Source organism: Euleptes europaea, chromosome 7, assembly GCF_029931775.1.
Source record: "Euleptes europaea isolate rEulEur1 chromosome 7, rEulEur1.hap1, whole genome shotgun sequence".
Lineage (NCBI taxonomy): Eukaryota > Metazoa > Chordata > Lepidosauria > Squamata > Sphaerodactylidae > Euleptes > Euleptes europaea.
In genome coordinates this window covers 90278671-90304853 of record NC_079318.1, presented here as the reverse complement: position 1 = coordinate 90304853, position 26183 = coordinate 90278671, and the positions used below count along the sequence as shown (strand labels likewise).

General features: G+C 48.2%; 1 protein-coding gene across 1 annotated transcript; it reads right to left on the bottom strand.

The window, feature by feature from the left end:
• Positions 1-613: 613 nt before the first annotated feature.
• LOC130480867 (palmitoyltransferase ZDHHC3-like) lies at positions 614-25734 on the bottom strand. The gene is made up of 9 exons (XM_056853489.1): positions 25331-25734; positions 22767-22855; positions 14096-14181; positions 11760-11872; positions 8501-8562; positions 4229-4331; positions 1775-1847; positions 894-1023; positions 614-753 (listed from the first exon to the last, which is right to left on the bottom strand). The coding sequence occupies exons 1-9, from the start codon at positions 25732-25734 to the stop codon at positions 662-664; spliced, it is 1152 nt and encodes a 383-aa protein (XP_056709467.1). The 3' UTR covers positions 614-661.
• Positions 25735-26183: the final 449 nt, after the last annotated feature.

The window sequence follows — 26183 nt, the reverse complement described above, 5'->3', positions numbered from 1 at the left end:
TGTGGCGAGATTCAGAGCGCTTGTTTCGCTTCTCACTGGGGTCAAGCAACCACGAGCAGGGCTGTGGTTGTCAGCGGTGGCCACGGTTCCCTAGTTATACTTGGTGACCTGCACATGACCCGGGACGAGTCAGCAAGAGAGCAAACATCCTGCAGATCCTTGTTCTTGTCCGGTGAGTTGGAGGATGTTCAGATTTGATCGAGATGCAGAGAACACCCTCTTTAGGAATGAGAGCAGCAAGACGCACAAGGCAGAGCTTAGGAAGAGGCGACGTTCCCCACTCCGCACTGCAGACTCAGTATTAGTTCAAGAGGATTCCGAGGCTGATCCCCATGTGTGGCTTTCCTGGGAACAAAACTCCAGTTCTGAGAGCTCCTCAGACAACCCATGAGTTCAAACACAGGGCCCCCTTCCAGTGACCTACTGAGCTCCACCTTACGGGAGGGGAAAAGAGATGTGCATGCTTATTCCCAACAGTGAATGGGGCTCCAGACATGGGACCTCTTCTGCGAGTCAACGCTTCTAGCCATGGCTATTGCCTCCTTCTCATCCTTCGCAGGCTATAGCAAGGAACTGAATGAAACCAAGGCCTGCGCCCTTTGCAGGAGAGAAAGACGGCAGAGCAACGAGGGAGGTGCTCGCCGGGAACGATGCGACGAGGTCACACATCGTAGTTGGGCAGGTAGCTGTAAGAGGGCCCGCTGGCTGACGGAAAGCTGCAGTTGCATGGGAAGAACCAGCAAATCATGAAGCCTGGATGGAAGGGGAGACAAGAGAGGAGAGACTGCTGAACGCAGCCCTGGCACAGCCTTGCGCTTGAACAGCTATCAAGAGCCTCAGGAAGATCAACCCCCCCATCCCCCTGCCCCCCCCCCAAGCACATGCTACCATACCACGGCCAAACACCTCCCGCAGAAGGGCGATCTTGGGCTTCCGCGTGTGCGACACCTCCCGATGCGGCTCCTTCCGGAGTCGGTTGCGGAGCTGCTCGATAGGGGTCTCGTCTGTGATGATGGAAACCAGCTGGGGGGGGCAGGGCGGTTAAGGGGTCAGGTTGAGAGAATGACAGATGGAAACACTTTATCTTTTAGGTGGCACTTGTTGGCAAATCTGGTTTTCGCCCAGAGAGGGCCTCCGAAAATCTAAGAAGCCCCCCTCCCCCACAAGGACAAAATGATACACAATGATGGGGTGAGGCGCATGGCTCTCAGGAATGTTCCCTGGAATGGGGGACCCCATAGCTCCATGGCAGAGCTCAAGCTGAAGGCCCTGGATCCAATCCTCAGTATCTCCAACTGAAAGGATCTCCGGAGTCAGAAAAGGCCCTGCATGAGCTTCTGGAGAGCCGCTGCTGGTCACAGAAAATAATGGCCTACATTGTCTGGTGACATAAGGCGGTTGCCTATTTTGGGAGGACTCATCTCAGTGGTACAGCTCCTGCTTGGCATGCAGGAGGTCTCAGGTTCAATCTCCAGAGTCTTCCATTTAAAGAACCTGCTGAGGCCTTGAGAGAACTGCTTCCAATCCGAGCAGACAACGCTGGGCTGGACAAATCAAATGGCTGACAGCACAAGGCAGCTTCATGTGCTGCTCATATTGGACAGCGTCCATGTCATCATGAACGATTTCCATTCCGGCTATGCAATTTTGCAACGGTTGAGATTTGATTCTATCGAAGGGCAGGGGTTTGTGGTTAGTTTAAGAGGACTGACATCCAATTAAAAAAAAAACTTTTAAAATTGACTGACAAAGACCAAAGCCGCCTGGAACCAACCTGGTCGTAAAATATGACTGTGACGAAGAGGCCAAAGAGGATGGATTCCACCAACAAGACGATGCGGTGGGCGCTAGAGGAGGGGAAGGAGAAAGCGCAGTCAGTTCATCAGCTAGAAACTCAGTGAGGCTACCTCACGTTTCCAGGGGGCAGAAGACGTACTGGGCTTGCTTGGAGGGGGCAGTCCACATACCCTAGGAACGCAGTCGTGGGGAGAGATGGTAGGCGAAAATGATGAGCGGAAGTTACACAGCAAGGCCGGGCAGCCTCAAGAAGAGAGTGGCCAGAAATTTGGGGGTTAGTAGCAATGCCCGACAGTATCATGGTAAGTGGGGAAAACCAATTAAATTAATCAGCAGCAGATTTCAAATGAATGAAAGGGGGGGAAAACATTTTCTTTATACAAGACACAGTTAATGTGTGGAATTGGCTGCCCTAAGACATGATGCTTCACACTGGCTTTAAGAGATTCAGGTAAGTTCACAGAGGAAGAAATGTTCTACCAATGGTAATTTGCCATGATAGCTAAATAGATCCTCCACCTTCAGAGGCAATACATCTGTAAAAAGCCATTGCTGCGGAACAACAATGAGAAAAAGGAGTTTCCCAGAAGTATCTGGCTAGCCATACTTGGAAACAGCATGCTAGACTAGAGAAAATGCATTTGGGACAAGATTCTCCTCTGTTCCTTTTATAACTCTGTGTAAATCAGAATATAAAGGTAAAGGTCCCCTGTGCAAGCACCTGGTCATTCTTGACCCATGGGGTGACGTCACATCACGACGTTTACTAGGCAGACTTTGTTTACGGGGTGGTTTGCCAGTGACTTCCCTAGTCATCTTTCCTTTACCCCCAGCAAGCTGTGTACTCATTTCACCGACCTTGGAAGGATGGAAGGCTCAGTCAACCTTGAGCCGGCTACCTGAACTCAACTTCTGTCGGGATCGAACTCAGGTCGTGAGCAGAGCTTTTGACTGCAGTACTGCAGCTTACCACTCTGTGCCACAGGGCTCCTAAATCAGCATATATAGCCTATTGTTCCTCGGTCAGTGTTCTATATTTTATCCAAATATTTCATGAAAGAGACATATGAATAAATTTTAGGAGCATTTGTGGGCTAGAAAGTGGTTTCAGGCAGGTAGCGTGTTCATCTGCAGTAGGAGAGAAAGATTCAAATCCAGTAGCGCCTTAAAGACCAAAAACGTTTTTCCAGGGTATAAGCTTTTGAGGGTCAAAGCTTATACCCTGGAAAAAACTTGGTTAGTCTTTAAGGCGCTAGAGGACTCAAATCTGGCTAGGACACGGGAAGCTACAAACTCCTCGCCGAGAAACTGGGCCGAATACCGCCCACGTGGTTTCCTTCCCACCTCCGCAGGACAAAGGCTTATAGGTTGCCACATAAAAAGAAAATGCAAACTGGATTGCTGCTGAGGATGCCAGGCCTCCAGCGGGACACACAGGCACGTTGATGCCCTCTCCGGCCCAAGCTACTGACACTGCTACGAAGAGGCTGTTTCCAGGGCTGTCCGTAAGTCGAGGGGACAGGGAGGCTCTCAGATGGACGGGGACAGCAAACGCCCCAAATTTCTGCCGCTGCGGCTCTTTTGCCAGAGCAGTTCAGCTACTGCGGAAAGACCCGCCCTGAGCATCCCGCCTGGGCCTTGAGCCAACGCTTTGAAGCCCCGGTTTTCTCTTGGCAGGATCTCTGTGACATGGCACTTTCTTTGAAACAAAAACAAAACGCTCAGCAGAAGGCCGAGATGAAGAACTCGCCGGACTTCAGCGACTCCCCTGTGTGTGTGTTAAGTGCCTTCAAGCCGCTTCCGACTCATGGCGACCCTATGAATCAAAGTCCTCCAAAATGTCCTATCTTTGACAGCCTTGCTCAGATCTTGCAAACTGAGGGCTGTGGCTTTCTTTATAGAGTCAATCCATCTCTTGTTGGGTCTTCCTCTTTTCCTTCTGCCCTCAACTCATCCTAACATGACTGTCTTTTCCAGTGACTCTTGTCTTCTCATAATGTGACTAAAGTACAATAGCCTCAGTTTACAGGCTTGATTGATCTATAACCCACTGATTTGTTTTTTGGGCAGTCCACGGTATCTGTAACACTCTCCTCCAACACCACATTTCAAAGGAATCTACTTTCTTCCTATCAGCTTTCTTAAATGTCCCAACTTTCACACCCATACACAGGGAATACGATGGCATGAATTAACTCGATCTTGGTTGCCAGTGACACATCCTTACACTTCAGAATATTTTCTAGTTCCTTCATGGCTGCCCTTCCCAGTCTCAATCTCCTTCTGATTCTTGGCTGCGGTCTCCCCTTTGGTTGATGATGGAGCCAAGGAACAGAAAGACTTCAACAATTTTAACTCCCCTACCTCTCGTTAAAAAAAAAAAAAATTAAAATCCACAGCTTAGCAGTGGGAGGAACAAGTGGGTACTTACGTTCGGAGGGGGTGACCAGAGACGCTTTCCTCGGCTCCGGCTGAGTCCATGGGCCAAAGCCATGTGGTCAGAACCAGCCCCATGGCATAAAGGCTAGCCAACCCTGCGGCCGGGAGAACCGAGTCAACAAAGGTCAGGAAGAATGTAAAAAATAAAAAATACTCAGGTCGACTGATCATAATTCCCTGATGCCGTCATCATCGTGAATTTCAATTATAGCCTGCCTTTCTCAATGACACTCAAAGGTGGATTATTATTTTTTGCATTAAGTTGCAGCCGATTTACGGTGACCCCTGGTTGGGTTTTCAAGGCAAGAGACATTCAGAGGTGGTTTGCCATTGCCTGCTTCTGCCTAGAGACCCTGCCATTCCTCTGTGGTTTCCCATCCAGATACTAACCAGGGGCAATCCTGCTTAGCTTCTGAGATCTAACAAGATTGGGCTAGCCTGGGCCCTCTAGGTTAGATCAGAGATGTTCAGAGGTGGTTCGCCATTGCCTGCTTCTGCCTGGAGACCCTGGCATTCCTCAGTGGTCTCCAAATACTGATCAAAGCCGACCCTGCTTAGCTTCTGGGATCTGACCCGATTGGGCTAGCCTGGGCTATCTAGGTCAGGACCAAGATGGATTACAACATATGAAAAATAATCCAGGCAGAAGCAAAGACCTTCAATAAACCATGTACTAGGACTAAGATTACAGAACTGGAAAACAATGCAAGAAAAAACTACAGCAATAAAAAGCTGTCTGAGGCATGACATACCATAACGAAGAAAGGGGGTGAAAAGTACAGGACATTGCAGGTGGGTCAGTATTGCAGCTTCACATTCGTAAAGATGACTACCAGATTCCTGAGAACTCTAGCATTCATTAAGTCTCTAGCTCTCTTGGTTGCACCAAACGGTTGATATAATAGCACAGATGGCCTCCCTGCCCACCACTATTCCTTTTTTTTGTTTCTGTTCCATCTGATTGACTCTTTGGTGGGGTCATAGAATCATAGAGTTGGATGAGTGTTAGCCGCTCTGAGCCCGGCTTTGGTCGGGAAGAGAGCAGGGTTAAAAGTCTAATAAAATAAATAAACTGGCTTAGAAATGGCTGGAGAGGAACCAGATGACATGGAGATCAGGATTCAAGGGCAAAGGGGAAAGGCCCAAGAACAGCTGCTCATTTGCCATCCCTCACTGCTGGCCAAGAGGAGACCGATGGATTCAGTCAAGGACAGCCCTGCGCCGGACATCCTTCCTGCAAGCGCTTGACGTCAACAAGGGCCAGGCAGCTGACGGAAGTACCGACCCTCGGGCTTCTATTCAATATTGTTGCAATTCTTTTCTTTACCGCTAGCCAAAGCCTATGCATGGAAAAGCCGGATAGAAATTTAATAGACCAGCAAACGAAGCCAAAACCACAAGGAGTGGCTGGGGCTCAGGGCTCGAGAACGTGCCTTGCATGCCGAATGCTGCGGGTTCAAGTCCAGCACCTGCCTTTTCCTGTCTGGGTCTACAGACAGCTGCTGCCGCCAGAGCAGCAAAGAGTGAGCTAGATGGACTAAAGGTCCGTGTTGGCAGACAGTAGCTGCATATGGAAGGATTTGCTAGGAGGCAGAGGGTGTTACGGGGCTATGGGGAGGGGCTGTGGCTCAGTGGTAGAGCATCTGCTTGGCATGCAGACGGTCCCAGGTTCAATCCCCGGCATTTCCAGTTAAAGGGACTAGGCAAGTAGGTGATGTGACCGACCTCTGCCTGAGACTCTGGAGAGCCGCTGCCAGTCTGAGTAGATGATACTGACTTTGATGGGCCAAGGGTCTGATTCAGTATAAGGCAGCTTCATGTGTTCATTAGTTAGTAAATTGCATAATCTGGGTTGCTCCAGAGGGCAGTTTGCCAGAGCTCTGAGACTGATGGATGACAGCTGAACACGTCCACTAATGTAACACTATTTTTCCACACTGGATCTGCAGAATGTAGCACATCTAACATGCTATGCTTATGTGGATTTCTAAATTCCTGGTCCTCTGACATTGCTTACTAGATCTCATTGCATTAACTACATCGATTTACATTGTATAATCCTCTTCAGTGGGAAAGGTGGACTATAAATATAGCAAATAAATAAACAGATACCCTATCCAGGCTAAGGGTTGCCCAAGGCCCTGCAAAATCATGACTCATAAGGGGAAATAATGCAGAAGAGGCAGAACTAAGGGACTAGTAGACCAATGGTAAGGTGGGGGTAATAAACTTCCTAAGACTAAGTAGAAAATAAGAAGTCAGGCTAAGTGACAGAACAAGTTTGCAATATGTTCCCCCCAGTGCTTGAACACGGACTCCAGGTAATAGAAGAGACAAAGAAATTGACTAGAAAACCAATTCCAGGATTATTATTTTTTTACAAAAATAACATATCTAGAACAAGAGCAGCCTCTAGTGGGATAAACCGGCAGTTCCTGTGTTGTTCCCACAGCAGGAAATGCATCAACTATTATGTTTGTTTGGCTGGTTTTTATTATGGTGATGTTTTTAATTCTAAGCCGCCTCGAGCAGGACTCTGAAGTGGCAGCACGGAAATATCCCGAATAAATACTGAATCGTTTCATAAATCATGCCCAGTGGGAATAAATACAACCGAACCTCAGAGGCAAATTATGTGAGTCTCTGGGAGATTTGTGAATGAAAGTCCGGGGTGATTTTACTGGGGAGCTGCACCAGGGGCTGAAGGCGAGGGATGAGCAGGCAGCTTTAGGAGCACATTACAGGTCAGGAAAACAGAAGGAAGGGTAGGGCTATAAAAAAAAATCCCTCTCTCATGCTACGGATCCAAGCTGTGTTGGGGCGGGGGGGGGGGAGCTCCATGGCTGCTATTGACCAATAAAAACCACCGGCGATCCATTCATGGACCTCAGTGCCTTCAACTGAAACAATGGCAGGGAGAAGTTTGTGGTTTTAAGGTCAGATTTGGGTTATTATATGACTAGGGCTATGCACCATTTCCCCCCATTATTTTTCAGGTTCAGGTTTAATAAAGCAGAAATTTTCAAAAAATCAAAATAATAATAATAAAAAAAAAGCCTAATAGCATTATCGGCTTTCCCCGGATAATCGAAAATTTTAGAGTTTATTAAACCCGAACCCGAAAATTATGCAGCACTGAGCCCAGCGTTCAGTTCGCTGCCACCTCCGAAGTCTACGTGGACTTCAGAGGCGGTGGTGGCTGAGGACTCAGCCAGCAGGTAAGTGAGGGGGAGAGGGAGCAAGGGTGGGGGGAAAATGGTAACAGGGCCAAAATGGCCCCAAATAATGCCAAAAAAAATTTCAACATTATTTGGGATTCACTTTTTGGTTCCCTTTAATTGCCACCATTTTTTAACCAGTAAACCCCACTCCCTGAAAAATACTGATAAATTATTTTTCAGGGGGGTTTAGGTCTGGCTTTAGTCAATGCACACCCCTAGTTATTACTCCCCCAGATTCTTTTATGCATGTTGTTTTCCCATATTAATGACACCTGGGTTGATCATTTTTATATTATATGATAGTAAGTTTATTTAACTGTATTGCTTGTAGATTGCATTTGTATTTTCTTTAAAGTTACACCAGACCAACCTCTGTTGGCATAGAAGCATGCAAGCGTTTTAGGTTTCACAGCACTTTTCAGACAATCGTGCGCAGCTCAATGATCAAGCACAAACAATGTAACAATATAAGCCTATCAGTTGTGCACTTTGGAATCTAGGTCTGCGGCGGCCAATAGCAGAAGGGACTCTTGGATATATGTTCAAGCAAGGTCCACTTTTCCCCATTAAGGTAAAAGTGTGGCTGAAAGATATCCCTCGCATATATTTTCTATGGTAAACAGGAGTCCATTTTCACATCTTAATCTGTTTTTATTTTACGTGCTTCAATCAACTTCAGTTCCTACTCTGAACAGAGCGGCACGTGTCGTATTTTTATTGAGATCTGAATTTTATGTACATCTGACAGCAAAAACTGAGATTTGAATATGAATGTAGTGGCAATTCTTGTAAAGTTGGGCTCGTCCATACTTGTGGCTTATATCTGAGCAAATACCATCAGCAGTAACTGTAGTGTGAACACAGCTGCTCCAGGACAATTGATTCTAAATCCTGAAGTACTCACTCCTTAGTTTGATGTCATCCATCACTTCCTATTCCTTCTAGATCATGCAAATACCCAAGGAACTGAACAGCTATTACTACTCATAATGCATCCCCCCCCAACTCCTCTGTCCCCGTATCTGTAATCTCTCTCAACGTACCTGTATAGAAGAGAAACTGGATGAAGTATTTCTGGTTTAGCTCCCCAACACAGTTGTTTATCCTTGAAGCAAGAGAGATCAACTGCATGAGTTAAACACACACAGCGCAGCAGATAACATCTAGAAAGGGAGGGGCGAAAGTCACCCTATCTTGGCCATCCTTTTGCTGGATTTTTATTTAAAGCTCTTCTATCTCGTCTTTCTCCGCAAGCAGACTCAAGGCACTTTATGCTAGTTTTAAACCATAAAGCTATCATGGCCTAAGTCCACAAACATGACGGTCACTCAAGGCCTTCCACAAAGATTGAAGCACCATTAACACTTTTGCCCTTACATAATTAGCTAAAATATAACAGGGTGGGCACCTTCCAGACAAAGTCAGGAAGGCCATTCAACGATATGGGAGCTGCGACAGAAAATGGGCGGCATCGGGCAGAAGCTGTTCAAGCTTGATGGCAAGAAGGTACAACCAGCAAGCTCTGGTTGGAGGACCACGTAATTTTGTCACATGGGAGCCTAGCATGAGGGGTGGTCCTGAAAGGCGGTGCCTAAGCCACGAAGGGCTTTAAAAGTAAGAGCCAATACCTTGAAATGAACCCTGAAACCGACAGGGACCCAATGTAAGGTTCTTAAGACCACAGTCATATGGGCAACGGCGGTATCTTCCATGTAACGAATGAGCAGCCACATTTGTGCACCAACTGAAGTTTCCAGGTTGTCTTCAAGGGCAGGCACAGTGTTTTCAATCATCTACTCTCCATGTTACCGTAGCAAGGATGAGTATGGCTGGGTCAGCCATGAGTCTGATAAGGTAATCAATTTTTGCACCAGATCAGGGGTGTCGAATTCAATTGTTACGAGGGCTGGATATGACATAAATGTCCCTTGGCCGGGCCGGGTTTTGCCTCGCCAGCCCAGATCGAGAGGGGTGGGGGTTGGCTGCCTCATGGGCTGGATTAGAGCTCTCAAGGGAAGAAAAAAGAAAAGGCGACTGAAACCCAACCTAGAAAACAACCTAAATTGTTTTACCAGGTTGATAATTGCACACACATTTTATATGGGAGATATATACAGCCCAGTGTAACAACTTGTGGACAATCTAGCCAGATGTTTGTATAATTGGAAATACACTATACGACCTATATACATGCCTGGTCTGATATATAATTGTCCGTATATATTTATATAGCTGTAAATACGTGTGTATGTTTTACGTGGCTTTCAACTGACCACTGAGGAAGGCCAAATAGGCCGAAAGCCGTCTGGCATGTGGTTACAGTATATCAACCTTAGGAAATGCCATTGTACTTTTTTTTAACGATTTTTTAAAACAATTTTTATCTCGATATAGCCCCTTAAATGAATTATATTTTCACTATCTATATATTTTATTTATCCTACCCAATCTTGGGTACCCAGCTAAGAGCTCTCAAGAGGCAGCATCCGGCCCTTATCTTTGATACCTCTGCACTAGATGGAATTGAAAGAACATAGTCTTTGTAGCTGAAGCTCACTCCATCAAAAGCGGGAAGCACAACACCCTCAAGGGCATCGGCCTTGCCAGCCAGCATCACCTCCACCTTGTCTGGGTTCAGCTTCAGCGGTTCACCCTCAGCATCTTGCTCACAGGAGACAGATGCTGGCCTAGGATAGACACGGCCACTTCTGAGGACTTATATAAAGAAAAAATATAGCCGGGCGTCGCCTGCGTCTTGATGACCAGCAACTCCAAAGCTACGGAGGGTCTCATTTAAAGGTTTCACAAAAATACAGAAATGTGGGCCCAAAACACTGTGGAACACTGCGGGATAAATCGCACGGGTCAGACTCAAAAGCCCCCAACAGCAACTGGCCAAATTCTGTTGAATGGAAAAGCACTAAGCCACTCAAGCGTTCCACCTGTAACCCCTCTCCAATTTCCAGGTGCTTTAATGATATCAAGTGGTTGGCTGTTATCAAAGGCCTCCGAGAGATCAAATAATATTAACAAAGAAGCGTATCTTTGTCAGCCTGCAAGTGGAGATTGTCCACCGGGGAAACCGAGTCCATCTTGGTTCCAGAGCCAGGCCTAAAGCCAGACTGAAAAGGGTCAAGGCTAGGTGGGTCACCATGGAAGCCCTGGAGTTAATCCGAACAGATCTATCGAGTTTCATTTTGCTCGGACCGCCGCCTCTGCAGGGGATAGGCACCACAATCACCCAGGCTCTCTCAGTAGATCACTCTAACAATGGCTTGACAAGGAAGCCTCCACGTGGATAACTGAAGTCCCCCAGGTCAACCAGCATGGGGGTCTCCAACACCACACCAAAGGCCACCTCTGCCACCTGAGACAGGGTCCCTTCTGGCGACCTAGGAGGACAGTCTGCCAGCAGAATACCCCATCTGTCCTTGGGACCCAGTGCAGGAAAATACAAACAAGGCTGGCAGCAGTTTGCACTGGGAACCTGTGAAAGAGAGAACTGTCGTTTATGCATGGGTACTTTCACTCACATTCACACACACACCCCGCCCCCGTCTGTCTCGGTTGTTCCTTGGAGTTATGCATGAGTTTTCCCTCCATTGGAGATAACCTTGCGCCCAGCCCTGGCAAATTCCAGACCTTCCTGTTCCTCTGTTAACCTGATTCTTCCCTCTCCCCTGAGCTCAGCCCAGGTGAATTCCCCACGCATAATGCAAAGCTGGGACAACCAAGCTTGGTTTCGCTCACAGCCAATTACAAAGCAGCATTTCCAGAGGCAAGGATTCAAATACTTCCTGCTTCCTGGGAGCTCTTTCTGAGCAGAAGAAAGGCTTTTTAAAACCAAGGTTTGGATTCCCCCCCCATTCTTTTTAGATTGCTCCGTTTTTTGTTCTTAAGATGCTTTTTTATGCGGCAATTGGGTTTGCGGGGGGAGGGAACTTTTATCTCACTATAGCCAATTACGAAGCAGCATTTCAAGGCGCAGGGATTCAAATACTTCCTGATTTGAGCTTGGAGACTGCTGGTGCATAGACTCCCAAAAGGAAAGTGTGGGTCCGGCCAGCAATGAACCTCAGGTAAAAATCCCATGCATAAACTACCAAAGACTCACAGAGGACTTTGGCTACCCTACCCCGTCCTCCAGTTTGGGGCTGATTACAGTGGCAATCCCCTTTCAGACAATCTCCGCCAGATGTCTCTTGGTAAAGGCCCCCCATTTCAGAAACGAAGCCCCGTTCAAGCTTTCCGATCTCACGGCTAGCTGTCCCCCCGTGCCCCTAAGCTGCAGGGGAAACTCACCACGGGCAGTGATGATCCATGCGGCGCACGCAGCGGTGGCAGACACGGCAGTGGTGAGCCCGAGGCGGCCGGTATGTCTCGCAGCGGTTGCACACTGTCCAGTCCTCGTTGTTCTGGGAGAGGAGAGACGTGGAGGAAGGGGCCATGGGACCAAAGGCCACCTCGGCCATTCGCTGACCAAAGCCTAATTCTCACTGTGGAGTAAACCTGCACCAGGGCAAAAACCGCTGCAGGAGGCTCCCTTCGCTGAAAGCTCTTTGATAGGGGAAAAGAAACTCCATGCAATGAGAAAACCAGCATGTCAAGACGGAGGCTAGAAGTATTCTTCCTGATGTGCAAGCTTTCTACATGCAGGAGATTGTTATTTTTGGAGGGGCATCCAATCCCCCGCAGTTTGAAGCAAGGCAGACCACAGGTTCACCATCTCACTAGGAAGTAAGGCCTCTTATGCAAGGCTGTTTTCCTTGCGGTCACCCCCCTGACTGCTCTGGGGCTTGGCTTTGATTATGCATGCCTTTTCTGACAATCAGAGGTCACCTCACTCTCCCCGCGCGTTTTGCCCATGTTTTCTGGATGCTGGAAAATGCAAGCATAATCAAAGCAAAGCCCTGAAGCAATCAGGGGGTGACCGCGAGAAAACAGCCATGCATAAAAGGCCCAAGTTAAAGTGTACAAAAAGGGACTGGAGAAGCTATTTCTCAACGTTTCTTTATTTAAAACATTGACATGCCGAATAAAATAAAATGCACAAACACACACAAACAGGGAGGAGAGCTAATGAGAGTTAGGGAGGGGAATGCCAATCAAAAGAAAAAAGGACAATGTGATACATTGTGAAGAAAAAGGAAGATCATAATATTAGCAACTTATTTAGTTCCCTGAACGTTAAGAGAAATATGGGACAACTATGCAGATAATTTGTCATCTGCAAAAACTCCAGCATTCAAGGTTGTAAATTACTTCCACCCTCGGTTTGATTAGGGGGTTTGGATGCAGAACCTCTAAGCAACAAGCTTCCCAGGGAAAGGGTTTAATTGACAAACTATGTGAACAGAAGACCGAGTAAAGAATTTTATGATAAACTGAAACCATATTACTTATACTGTTCCCAAAATATACTTTGAGGTATTGATTATATTCTCTGTGTATATCGCCCAGATATTATAATGATATAACTCTTGATTATATAATAGAAAAATATAATCTATTAACATATTTAAGGTAGAATAGAATCATAGAGTTGGAAGGGACCGCCAGGGTCATCTAGTCCAACCCCTGCACAAGGCAGGAAATTCACAACTACCTCACCCCCCCACGCCCCCAGTGACCAGAAGATGGCCAAGATGCCCTCCCTCTCATCATCTGCCTAAGGTCATAGAATCGGCATTGCTGACAGATGGCCATCTAGCCTCTGCTTACAAACCTCCAGGGAAGGAGAGTTCACCATAATATCACAGCTGGCCTCCCTGCCCACCACTATTTCTGTTTTTTGTTTCTGTTCCATCTGATTGACTCTTTTGTGGGGTAATAGAATCATAGAATTGGAAGGGACCACCAGGGTCATCTAGTCCAACCCCCTGCACAATACAGGAAATTCACAACTACCTCCCCCGCTCACCCCGTTACCCCTACTCCATGCCCAGAAGATGGCCAAGATCTAATTATTTAGATCACATAGAAACTAATGGTATATAGAAATGAACAGAAATAATTATATAAAAATAATCACATTGGTTTACATATCCCACTTATTGGTTTAACTAATTTTTATATGATATATTTTACTATTAGCTAAGCTACTTTTGAATTTTCTAACTACTCTGAAGCAATGTTTTCTATTGTATATTATATTAAGCATGTTTATTCTATTTTAATCTGTTTAAATGTGTCCCTTGGTTTGAATTTGCTAGGTACTTTTATGTGTAGTAGTAATCTCAGTCTTATCTGTTCTGTCTGTTCAATCTATTTTATCTTTTTTTCACCTTCTACATTTACTATTATTTAAAATAAATAAATATTAACAACAACAAGCTTCCCAGGAGAAGGGTTTGAGCTCTAGTGGGGTACCACTGAATCCCTGCAGGCAACCCACAATGGGAACGAGCATCGGGGAGGGAGGGAACTCGGTGATAGTGCACACGCTCCACACGCAGACACATGCTCTCTCTCCGGCGTCTCCCGATAAAAGGGATCTCTGGGAGGCACTCGCTTGAGACCACAGAGAGCCACCGCTGTGCCACGTGCGCCACGCAGATCCGTGGCCTGGCTCAGCAGGGAGCAGCTTGGTAACCTTTTGAAGAGAATCCTCGCCCAACGCGGGGGGGTTCACAACTCACCCGACTGCTCTTGTGGGATGAACTGCTGCTGCTGCTGCTCCGGAGGTCGGAGAAGTCAATGGCAGTATCAGGGAGAGGGACCATGCCTGAAAGAGGATCACAGGTCAAATCCCCCCCAGACGGCATTCTCCGCAAGAAGCTGCTTTTACTACGGCTGTGCAAACAACCCAGCGTGGCGTTAAGAGCGGTGGTTTGGAGTGGCGGACTCTGATCTGGAGACCCAGGTTTGATTCCCCACTCCTCCACAGGAGCGGCAAAGGCTAATCTGGTGGACTGGATTTGTTTCTCCACACCTACACATGAAGCCAGCTGGGTGACCTTGGGCTAGTCACACTCTCTCAGCCCCACCTACCTCACAGCTGGTTTGATTCTCCCTTAAGTGGTAGAGAAAGTCGGCATATATCTTCAGATGCATTCCTAACCCACATTATGCAAGCCTCTACATGCCCCCTGGTGCACAACTGCTTCCTGCTCTCCTCTTGGCAGCTCTGATTATTTATTACGATTTATCTTTGACCCCGTCGTGAGAGTTCAAGGCAATTAATCCCATCACTTTATAAGGGCCACCACCCCTATCAGAGCGATGGAAATTCACTCTGGCTTCCATCAGAGGACCGAGGGCTGCTGGAAAGCCGTGCCATCGGTACCAGATCAGGAAGATCATCTTGACCCCCAAGAGGATAGAAATGCTGATTAACAACTTTAAAATGCTTATAGCCTGCCTTCCCCCCACTAAAAAAACTGCAAGATCCAGTTCCCTACTTTGCTTACGCACCATCAGACCGATCTCTCTCCGCTCCCTTTTCTTTCCCTTGCATATCTTGCCCATGTGTTGCCAAGCTCAGTTTAAGGTATTGAACACATGAACATATGAAGCCGCAAAATATTGTCGAAGGCTTTCACGGTCAGAGTTCATTGGTTCTTGTAGGTTATCCGGGCTGTGTAACCGTGGTCTTGATATTTTCTTTCCTGACGTTTCGCCAGCAGCTGTGGCAGGCATCTTCAGAGGAGTAACACTGAAGGACAGTGTCTTCAGTGTTACTCCTCTGAAGATGCTTGCCACAGCTGCTGGCGAAACGTCAGGAAAGAAAATACCAAGACCACGGTTACACAGCCCGGATAACCTACAAGAACCAACGAACATATGAAGCCGCCTTATACTGAATCAGACCCATCGAAGTCAGTCTTGTCTACTCAGACCGGTAGCGGCTCTCCAGGGTCTCTTTCACATCACCTACTTTCCTGGTTCCTTTAACTGGAGATGCCAGGGATTGAACCTGGGACCTTCTGCATGCCAAGCAGGTGCTCTACCACTGACCCACGGCCTCTCCTCAATTGGCTATCACATACAAAGCCCTTCATGGCATGGCCCCCTCTTCTTTACAGGAGCACCCGTCTCCCTGTGCTCCGCCACAACTTCACTCACGTCAGGAGGGGCCTCTGCGGGTCCCAACCTGCAAATGGGCTGAATCAACAACTGCCAGTCTGTGTGGAACAGCCTGCCTGAAGTGGTCAGGAAAACTCCCACTCTCCAAGCCTTCCATAAACCATGCAAAAGTGAACTATTTAAGAGGGTTTTTCTGTGCAGGTCATAGAGCCGCATAATACAAAACGGTACTTGGATAAACGATTGGGACTTGTAGTCTATACTGCTGTGTATAGCGTATTGTAAGTAGGATCCTATTATGTAATTTCTGTACCGCTTCATGTGTCATGTTAATACTTATGCTATACTTCTGTTTCTTTATGATGGTTCCAGACTTCTAATATCCTAATGCATTGCTTGCTGAATGTCCCATTTTACAAAAGAACATAAGAGAAGCCAAGGTTCACACAGTGGCCAACCAGGTGCCTCTAGGAAGCCCACAAACAGGACAACTGCAGCAGCAGCATCCTGCCTGTGCTCCACAGCTCCTCGTATCATAGGCATGCTCCTCTGATCCTGGAGAGAATAGGGATGCATCATGACTAGTAGCCATTTAAACTAGTAGCCATGGATAGCCCTAACCTCTATGAGCATGTCCACTCCCCTCTTAACGCCTTTCAAGATGGCAGCCATCACCACATCCTGGGGCAGGGAGTTCCACAATTTAACTATGCGTTGTGTGAAGAAATAATTCCTTTCATCTGTTTTGAATCTCTCACCCTCCAGCTTTGGCAATGACCCCCGCATTCTGGCATTATGAGAGAGGGAGAAAAGCTTCTCCCTGTCCACTCTCTCAATACCATGCATAATTTTATAGGCCTCTATCATATCTCCCCTTAACTGCCTTCTTTCTAAGATAAACTGCCCTAAGCATTTTAACCGCTCCTCATAGGGCAGTTGCTCTAACCCCCTGATCATGATTCTAACTCACTATGTGTAATCTGTCTTGAGTCCCTGTGAGAAAGGCAGACTGTAAATAATGTAAATAAATAAAGAAAATATCTTGCTGTTCAGGGCCAAACTAGACAATATGCTGGAAGATAAATGCACAGGACACCTGAAGCAGGGTTTTTTTGGTAAAATTGCAGCTGCAACATCCAGTCTTATCTCCAACCTGGATTGGGGGGGGGGGCTTTACTATGAACACACATGAAGCTGCCATACTGAATCAGACCCTTGGTCCATCAAAGTCAGTATTGTCTACTCAGATCGGCGGCAGCTCTCCAGGGTCTCAGGCAGAGGTCTTTCACATCACCTACTTCCCTAGTCCCTTTAACTGGAGATGCCGGGACTGAACCTGGGATCTTCTGCCTGCCAAGCAGATGCTCTACAAACTGAGTCACGGCCCCTCCCCATTTCCTCCCATCCCATTTTCTCAACCTTTAAGGGCTTCTTAGAGATGTTGCATTTCCTGTAATGGGCAAATAACAGCTCTGCAGTCCTTCATGCAGTTGGGAAACTGATGGGGCCCCATGGCCAACCTAAGACGCTTGGGAGATCCCTCATATACTCTGGCCCTCCGTTTGCAAGCCTGGGGGAGGGGCAGGTGTCTCCTATTTCCATTGACAGATGGTACCTTTCACCAGCTTCGAGGCTTTTGAATTTTAACCCCTGCAAAAGCTACGCTGGGATGTGGCGGGAGTGGAGGAGGATGGGGAGGGGAAGGGTTCAGAAGACTAAGGAAATATAACAAGCAAATAAAAGAACACAAGAACATAAGAAAAGCCCTGCTGGATCAGATCAAGGCCCATCAAGTCCAGCAGTCTGTTCACACAGTGGCCAACTAGGTGCTTCTAGAAAGCCCCCAAACAAGATGACAGCAGCAGCACCATCCTGCCTGTGTTCCACAGCACCTAAGATAATAGGCATGCTCCTCTTATCCTGGAGAGAATAAGTATGCATCATGACTAGTGTTCATTTTGACTAGTAGCCATGGATAGCCCCTCTCCTCCATGAACATGTCCACTCCCCTCTTAAAGCCTTCGAAGTTGGCAGCCATCACCACATCAAGAAGCAGGGAGTTTTACAATTTAGCTATGCACGAAAGAAGATGGGGTGTTGCGAAGAGCCATCGCAGGACCCCCATTCAAATCCAACCCCCCCCCATGCAAATCACATGATTTGCCAACCAGAACCCCTGTATTTTCACTCCCATGGCCAACTCCCTTTCAGCAGTCTAGGGCAGGAGACAGAAAAGAGAAAGGGTTGTTAAGACACCCCAGAAAGGTGCGTTTCCAATGGGGCACTTTTTGCAAAGAAAACAATGACTTCCCCTTTCCCGCTTTTGCAGATGTTTCTTTGTTCCGTAAGGAAAGGGTCCTGCAAAGTTCCAGTGAATGGCCTTCTGCTAGTCCAGACTCCCCCCACCCATCCTTTACTAAATAAATCAAGGCCAATTTCTGCTCTTGGTACACAAAACAAACCAGCAGTTTGTTCTCCTTTAAAAAAAGAAAGAAAGCTGCAGCAACATATTTTTTCCTTTTTTGGATAAAGTTTGTCTCCACGGATCTTCCGGAAGAGAATCTGATTGTCAAGCTTGGGATATTTTATTTAATAATGAGTGTTTTGCATTTTCCCTTGACGTATCTGTTTCCTTACATATCACCCAGTTTATGCCACCAGGTACATGCTGATTTTTTTTTTAACCGCCTTTCCATTGTTTGGCACACACGCAAATTCATCCTGATGTAATCCTAGATGTATTAAGGGAGCTTTCAACATATCTAATTCCCCTCTCCCCAGGGTTTCCCCCCCCCTTTAATTCATCTGTTATGACAGAAACTTTGTTCTCTTCTGTCTTGACAGACGTCACCCAACATGTTATACCCTTTTAAAAAAGAAATAACCCTGTGGAATCTTTCTTTTAAATGAGAGACTCTTGTACAAAGATTCATCATTTATTGATAGCTTTTGTAGACTCTTTTTCCACTGAGACTTCGTGATGATTCTGTGCTGTTAACATAATTTCAAAAAAGAATCCGGCAACATTTACACTTCTAAAAAATTACCCCCCCCCCTTAAAATGAGCTCACTTGAGAGCAAAACAAAACCCTAGATGTGGAGTCAACAAACTGATAAAGGATGGCTGAGGGCTATTGATGTCTATCACAGATAGGAGTAAAACCTCTCTTAGAAGCAGAATACATGAAGCTGCCTTATACTTAATCAGACCCTCGGTCCATCAAAATCAGTACTGACTACTCAGACCAGCAGCGGCTCTCCAGGGTCTCAGGGCTGAGGTCTTTCACATCACCTACCTGCCTAGTCCCTTTAACTGGAGATGCCAGGGATTGAACCTGGGACCTTCTACAGATGCTCTGCCACTGAGCCACAGCCCCTCCCTGTTTATCAGGTGCCAGGTTCAAACAACATGGGTGGGCTGTGGTCTTCAGGATCTCTCTGTGGGCTGCTGAGACACATCTGGTTGGCCACGGCTGGAAAATGAACCTGGGGCATCTTGTTGGGTTAGATCAGGGGTCCCAACGTGGTGCCTGTGGGCGCCATGGCACCTGCCGACACCTTTCCTTGGCATCTGCCATGTGTTTCTGGAAAGCGGGTGGGGCCTGGTAGGGCTTTGGCCCAGCAAGGCTTCCGATTGGCCACTAAAGAGTTGATTGCTTGTGCAGATTTTAAAAAACATTTAAAACTTCTTGGGCGGCAGCTGCCACCACAGCACAAGGATCTTTGCTGTGTGACTGAAGGTAAGCTGCAGCAGCCATTTTGTGGGTAGCTCCGCCTTCTGCGGCGCCCACTTTTGCGGCAGCCATTTTATGAACGCGCCCACCATGATGTCGTTAATTCCAAAGGTGCCTGCAGGCTCAAAAAAGCTGGGGAACCCTGAGATAGGCAGATCTTTCTTCCAGTTCAGCAAGGCAATTATTCTTAAGAGCCAGCGTGGCGTAGGGGTTAAGAGTGGTGGTTTAGAGAGGTGGAGTCTGATCTGGAGAACCAGGGTTGATTCCCTACTCCTCCACATGAGCGGGAGAGGCTAATCTGGTGAACTGGATTTGTTTCCCCACTCCTCCACATGAAGCCAGCGGGGTGACCTTGGGCAAATTACAGCTCTCTTAGAGCTCTCTCAGCCCCACCTACCTCACAGAGTGTCTATTGTGGGGAGGGGAAGGTGCTTGTAAGCCGGTTTGAGTGTCCCTTAAGTGGTTGAGAAAGTCGGCATATAAAAACCAACTCTTCTTCTTCTTAAGCAATCAGCAAAAACCCTCACTGCAGCCAGAAGGACTAAGGACAATCACAGTGCCCCCCACCCTTTTAAAGTAGTTTATAGAGAAAACAAATCCAAGAGACGGGAACAGAATGAACTGCTAAGAATGATGCAGGCACATTCCGCAACCAAGATGTTCTATCTTGCAGTGACGCATCAGAGACCCATTTTTTTCTAAATAAATATTTGGATTTCTGCATTTGGACGAGAAAAGAAGCCGGGTGGTGCATTTAAATAATGTTAAGTTCCGCTTCTGCTCCATATGCCACTGGCAAAGATGATCGATAGTTCCCTCCCACCCCAGCATCTCTGCCAGGGATAAACAATGCTGAAGATCAGCAGGCCCCAGGGCTCCCTTCCAGGGTAAGATGACACTCTCAAGAAAACAAAGGTGGTGACCTTCAGCTGGACCGGAGAGAGGAGAGATGGAAAAATAATTCTAGGCAGACCATGAGTATGGCACCTGTCCTGCAGCTGCTTTGCCTGAAGATGCTAAAACAGCGTTGCAGAAGAAGCGAGGGGATGGCGCTGGCCAGGGCAGAGGGCCCTCTAACATACGGCTCCTAACTAATTCTGGCCATCCCGCTTGGTTTAGGGTCTGATTCCTCTGCCAGCGTGGTGTGGTGGTTAAGAGTAGTGGACTCCAATCTGGTTTGATTCCCCGCTCCGCCACATGAGCGGCGGACTCCAATCTAGTGAACTGGGTTGGTTTCTCCACTTCTGCACATGAAGCCAGCTGGGTGACCTTGGGCTAGTCACAGTCCTCTCCAAACTCTCTCAGCTCCACCTACCTCACAAAGTGTCTGTTGTGCGGAGAGGAAGGGAAGGAGATTGTAAGCCAGTTTGAGACTCATTAAAAAGGCAGAGAAAACTGGGGTATAAAAACCAACTCTTCTTCTTCTCTCCTGGAGATTTCACCAGAAGACGTCCTGTTGAAGTTTGCGAACTTCTGACAGACCAGCATTCCAGTAGCAGAGAACTCCAAGTCTGCTCATTCCACTCCCCACTACTTTTTACACATTTTTCCTTCAGTCTTTGTTTTTGGTGGGCAAGGGGAGACGTCTGTAAGTGCCAAGACTGCTTCAGAGAACCCGTGAGGGCATGCTGCTGGGCACTCAAAATTATTCCTGGCACTGAATGAACCACTTCTAAGTGCCAGGATCAAGTCTTGGAATAGAGCCGCTCTCGGGAGTCTCTTAGGACGGGACGCAATCATAAAATTGGATCTCATTAGATTTCTCAGTCGTCTTTACGTCTGACCCATCAGACAAGTCCGTACAGGGCCCACAGAATCACAGCTTCCATTGTCAGCAGGACTGTGTCCCTTTCATGTGTTGGGGTGAGGAGAGAGACACCCACACAAACACAGCCTTTGCAAAAAAGCATGGGGAGGGCAGGATAGAAGAGGTCCTCCAGAAGAAGAAGAGTTGGTTTTTATACCCTGATTTTCTATACCTATTAAGGAGACTCAAAATGGCTTACAATCACCTTCCCTCCCACCCACCCACCCACCCACAACAGGCACCTTGCGAGGTGGGTGGGGCTGAGAGAGTTCTGAGACAGCTGAGAATTCTGAGTCCACCGCTCATGTGTAGGAGTGGGGAATCAAACCCGGTTCTCCAGATTAGAGTCCACTGCTCTTAACCACTACACCACGCTGGCTGGGAGGGGAGAGAGTTTCAACCTTTCCCCAGTCCTTCACTGGGCCAGGGGGGTGCTTCCTTGTGGGTCCTTCTCTCTAGGCCACCCTGCCAGCAGACAGCCTCTGCCAGCGGTTCCCCCCGGCCAGAAGCAACTAGGATGTAAATACACATGATCACATGAAGCTGCCTTATACTGAATCAGACCCTCGATCCATCAAAGTCAGTATTGTCTACTCAGACCAGTAGCAGCTCTCCAGGGTCTCAGGCAGAGGTCTTTCCCATCACCTACTTGCCTAGTCCCTTTAACTGGAGATGCCGGGGATTGAACCTGGGACCTTCTGCATACCAAGCAGAGGCTCTACCACTGAGCCACGGCCCTTCCCCAATAGATCATGTCTGGCTTCCCTGACTCCACCTGCCCATTTCTTGTCCCGGATTCCCATACGGCCTTGAAAGACTACCCCCCTCCACCATGCCTGCTCCTAGTGGAGAGACTGGGCAGTGCCCTTGGAAGTTCCAGGATGCTCCTTTTCCATCAGGCCTCCCTTGCCCTCCACTCTGCTGTGGGGGGCACGGCCACGTCAACCCTGTGCTGCAAAGGCGGTGCCAATTGAGGCCTCAACGCCACTGCTGTTGGTGCAGGCGGGCCCTCCAGGGTGGTGTGAGCCATGGTCCACTCACCCCAGGTGAGCAGTGGTGGCTCGCAGGCCAGAGGGCCAGTTGGTCCCAGCCTCTGGACATGCCCACATAAGCTAACAACCTCCAGTGACTCATCTTGTGGCAAGAAGTTCCATAGGATAACTGTGTATACACTGGAGAGGGACCAACGCTGCCTTTTTGGCATGACCCGTGGTACAGAGTGGTAAGGTGCGGTACTGCAGTCAAAGCTCCGCTCAAGACCTATGTTTGCTCCCGATGGAAGTCGGGTTCGGGTAGCCAGCTCAGGGTTGACTCAGCCTTCCATCCTTCCGAGGTCGGTAAAATGAGTACCCAGCTTGCTGGGGGTAAAGTGTAGACAACTGGCAAACCACCCGTAAACACAGTTTACCTAATTAACATATCTTAGACTCATAGAGTCCAACCCCCCCACTTACTGCAGGATCAGCCTAGCATCCCTGAGAAGTGTTTGTCCAGCCTCTGTTAGAGCTCTCTCAGCCCCACCTACCTCACAGCTTGTCTGTTGTGGGGAGGGGAAGGTGAATCTAAACCGGTTTGAGTCTCCCTTAAGTGGTAGAGAAAGTCGGCATATAAAAACCAACTCTTCTTCTTCTGATTCCACTGTCGAACAACTCTTACTGTAAACTCTCACTGTGGAAAGAAGGATAACTGTGTATACAGTTTTGAGGGACCAAAGCTGCCTTTTTTGCGTGATCCGGTTCTTACCTGGGTCGGCAAAGACAGCCCGTGTGTGACTGGCCAGCAGCATGACCACAATGAAGTTGAACGCCACAGCGTGGAACGGACACCAGAGGCTGTGACAAAGGGAAGCAATGAGATCATCATCAGCTTGCCATCTTTCTTTCCTCCCCCCTTAATGTTTTCCCAGGAGGCGAACTCCATGAAATCTGAGAGTTCTTTCCACCCCTGCACCATCATCATAATGATCGCTAAAACTTCTATTATCAGGTTGCAAATGGCATATTCTGAAAGCAAAGCGGGGATCATCTTACTAATGCAGCCAGAGTTGGGTTTCTTTCTGGAAGAAAGGGAGGATATAAATTTTATGGCCACAATCCAAGGAGCTACTTCAGGGGCACCCAACAGCTTGGCAGCGCCCAATGGGGAGTTGTATTTCAAAAAACTGTGCTGAACAAGCTCCTTTGGAAACATCTATCTTTTAAAAAAATATGGTCTGGGGTCAGTGGATGGGGAAAAGCTATTTAAAAATCAGAACCCCCCCCAAGTCCCACTTGTCACATGGAATTAGTGACGCGCAGTTCTCCAGATCTTAGCATGCAGCTAATTAAATCACCGTCTAAACTCACACCTCGAACTCTGTAGCTCTACCCCAAGCTCTCCTTCCAGTTGCGACATGAGAGTTGCCCCCCTTTTGCGTAGAAAACTTGTCACCTAACTCAGAGCACACCTGAGAATGTGCAGAGTTCCAATCCATTAGATTCAACCACATCCTTTTTCTGGACCTAAGGACAACAAGCTCCTGAGCTTGAGCAGAGTTCTTTTCCCTCCCTGATAAATCTTTCGAAACAGGCCTTAAGATAAAAGGAGGCACAATAGCACTTTGTTCTTTTGTATATGTCCGTAGTCATGTGAAACGCTACTTGCTCCTGTCCAAGGGCCTGAGGGCAGCAGTGCCCTTGAGCGTACAAAGAGCACTCTTTTCAAAGAAGAAGGAATGAGTGTCTAAAGAAAGAGATCAACAGTCAAAGTGACTTTGAGCATGTGCCAGGAACTTTTACCTCTTCTGAGAAAAAAGGAACTGTTCTTTACAAAATAAAGTCCCTAAAGACACAATGCCCGGACCTGGATGACCAAGACTGTTACCGCACTAGATATTCCCAGCGATGTATCAAGAGTTTGGAAATGTTATAAAAAACATCGCTTTAAAAGGGTTTTTGGATGCCACGGCTAAAACATGGTTGGAAGACGTCTTCACAGCTAAAGGGGCCAAACAAAGTGCGAATAGTATTTTTCATAACAGTTTCAAACTCTTAATACATCAATGGGAATACACAGAAAGTGCGAACAGTATTTTTTATAACATTTCCAAACTCTTAATACATCGCTGGTAATACCTAGTGCGGTAACAGCCCAAGGCTAGCCCAATATTGTCAGATCTTGGAAGCTAAGCAGGTTGGCTCTGGTTAGTACTTGGATGGGAGACCACCGAGGCAATCCAGGGTCGCTGTGCAGAGGCAGGCAATGGCAAACATTTGGGGCCAATGCCCCCTTGGTTCCACAGACTCCACCCCAGCACTCCCTATCCTATCCAGCAACACAGTTGAAGGGGCCCACCTCTAGCGCCCCCCTGCTGCCCCCTTGTCTCTTAGTGCCCCCCTAGGTAATCCCACCCCCACCCACCAAGGGGTGGCACTGCTCACTTTGGGAACCACTGGTCTAGACGGAAACTCTTTGGATTTAATTTCAACCTGTTGGTTCTGGTCCGACCTTCTGGGGCAACAGAAAACAACTCGGCACCCTCCTCTATATGTCAGCCCTTCAAGTACCTGAAGATGGTTATCATATAAGCCTTCAAGAAGAAGGCCTAGGCACAACAAACGTCTTCACTGGTTCTTGTAGGTTATCCGGGCTGTGTGACCGTGGTCTTGGTATTTTCTTTCCTGACGTTTCGCCAGCAGCTGTGGCAGGCATCTTCAGAGGAGTAACACTGAAGGACAGTGTCTCTCAGTGTCAAGTGTGTAGGAAGAGTAATATATAGTCAGAAAGGGGTAGGGTTTGAGCTGAGTCATTGTCCTGCAAAAAGTATCAAAGGTAATGTGCTAATCATTGTCCAGTAAGTATCAAGATAATGTGCTATAGCTGCTGGCGAAACGTCAGGAAAGAAAATACCAAGACCACGGTCACACAGCCCGGATAACCTACGAGAACCAATGAACTCTGACCGTGAAAGCCTCCGACAATATAATATTTTAAACGTCTGCTCATTTGCAAGGTGGCTTCCATTTCCCTGCCGTCCAAGGCAGCCTTAAAAGGGGGGGGTGGATCTAGAAGCTAACCAACCCTGAACAAGCGCAGGAATTTTTCACTCGCTGCAAGGCGAAAGGAATCCTCCCCAAAAAGGGCGCAAGAGGTGAACTGGGGGGGGGGGGGGGAGAGATGCCTTTCTCCCCAAGGACAAGAAGACAACGCCTCAAGGAAATGTAACTGCAACCCAAGGACAAAATGCCCCTGCTCATGAGCAGAGCGCCCCTCGATTCCGCCCCCCCTTCAAGGCCGAGGCGCTCCTGAGCGTGTGCAAAGCGCCCTACCTTGCCCGGAAACCCGGCTGAAGCAGGACGTGCTCCAGGACGACGTAGTCGGCGTAGCCCACGCTGACGTAGGTGAGCAGGAGGCAAAAGACCCCGCACGGGTCCGCCGGGCACCGCGCCTTCCCGCAGCACCGGCATCGACCCCCGGCAGCCGCCGCTGCCGCCACCGCCGCCGCACCCATGGCAACCCCGGGCTCCCACTTCCGGCTCCGCCTCCACCCCGCCCGCCGGCCAATCGCGGCGCGAGAGAGGGGAGGGGCGCGGGAGCGGCGGCCAATGAGGCCGCCGTGATGCCTGGGTGTTTCGTTGCCATGGGGATGAGGCCTTGGTGCCGAGCCCAGGCGGATGCTGATAAATGTAGTTGCACGAAAGCATGCCGTGATGGTGAAGGTGGTGATTGGCATCCTCAGCGTGCCATTACGCTGACGTCATGGGCTAGGGCTCACATTAATCTACTTTGGGGAGGGGCCGTGGCTCAGTGGCAGAGCCTCTGTTGGCATGCAGAAGGTCCCAGGTTCAATCCCCGGCATCTCCAGTTACAGGGACCAGGCAAGTCGGTGATGGGAAAGACCTCCGCCTGAGACCCTGGAGAGCCATGGGGCTGTGACTCAGTGGTAGAGCCTCTGCTTGGCATGCAAAAGGTCCCAGGTTCAATCCCCGGCATCTCCAGTTAAAGGGACCAGGCAAGGAGGTGATGTGAAAGACCTCCGCCTGAGAGCCATGGAGAGGGGCTGTGGCTCAATGGTAGAGCATCTGCTTGGCATGCAGAAGTAGGGTTGCCAGGTCCCTCTTCGTCACCGGTGGGAGGTTTTGGGGGTGGAGCCTGAGGAGGGCGGGGTTTGGGGAGGGGAGG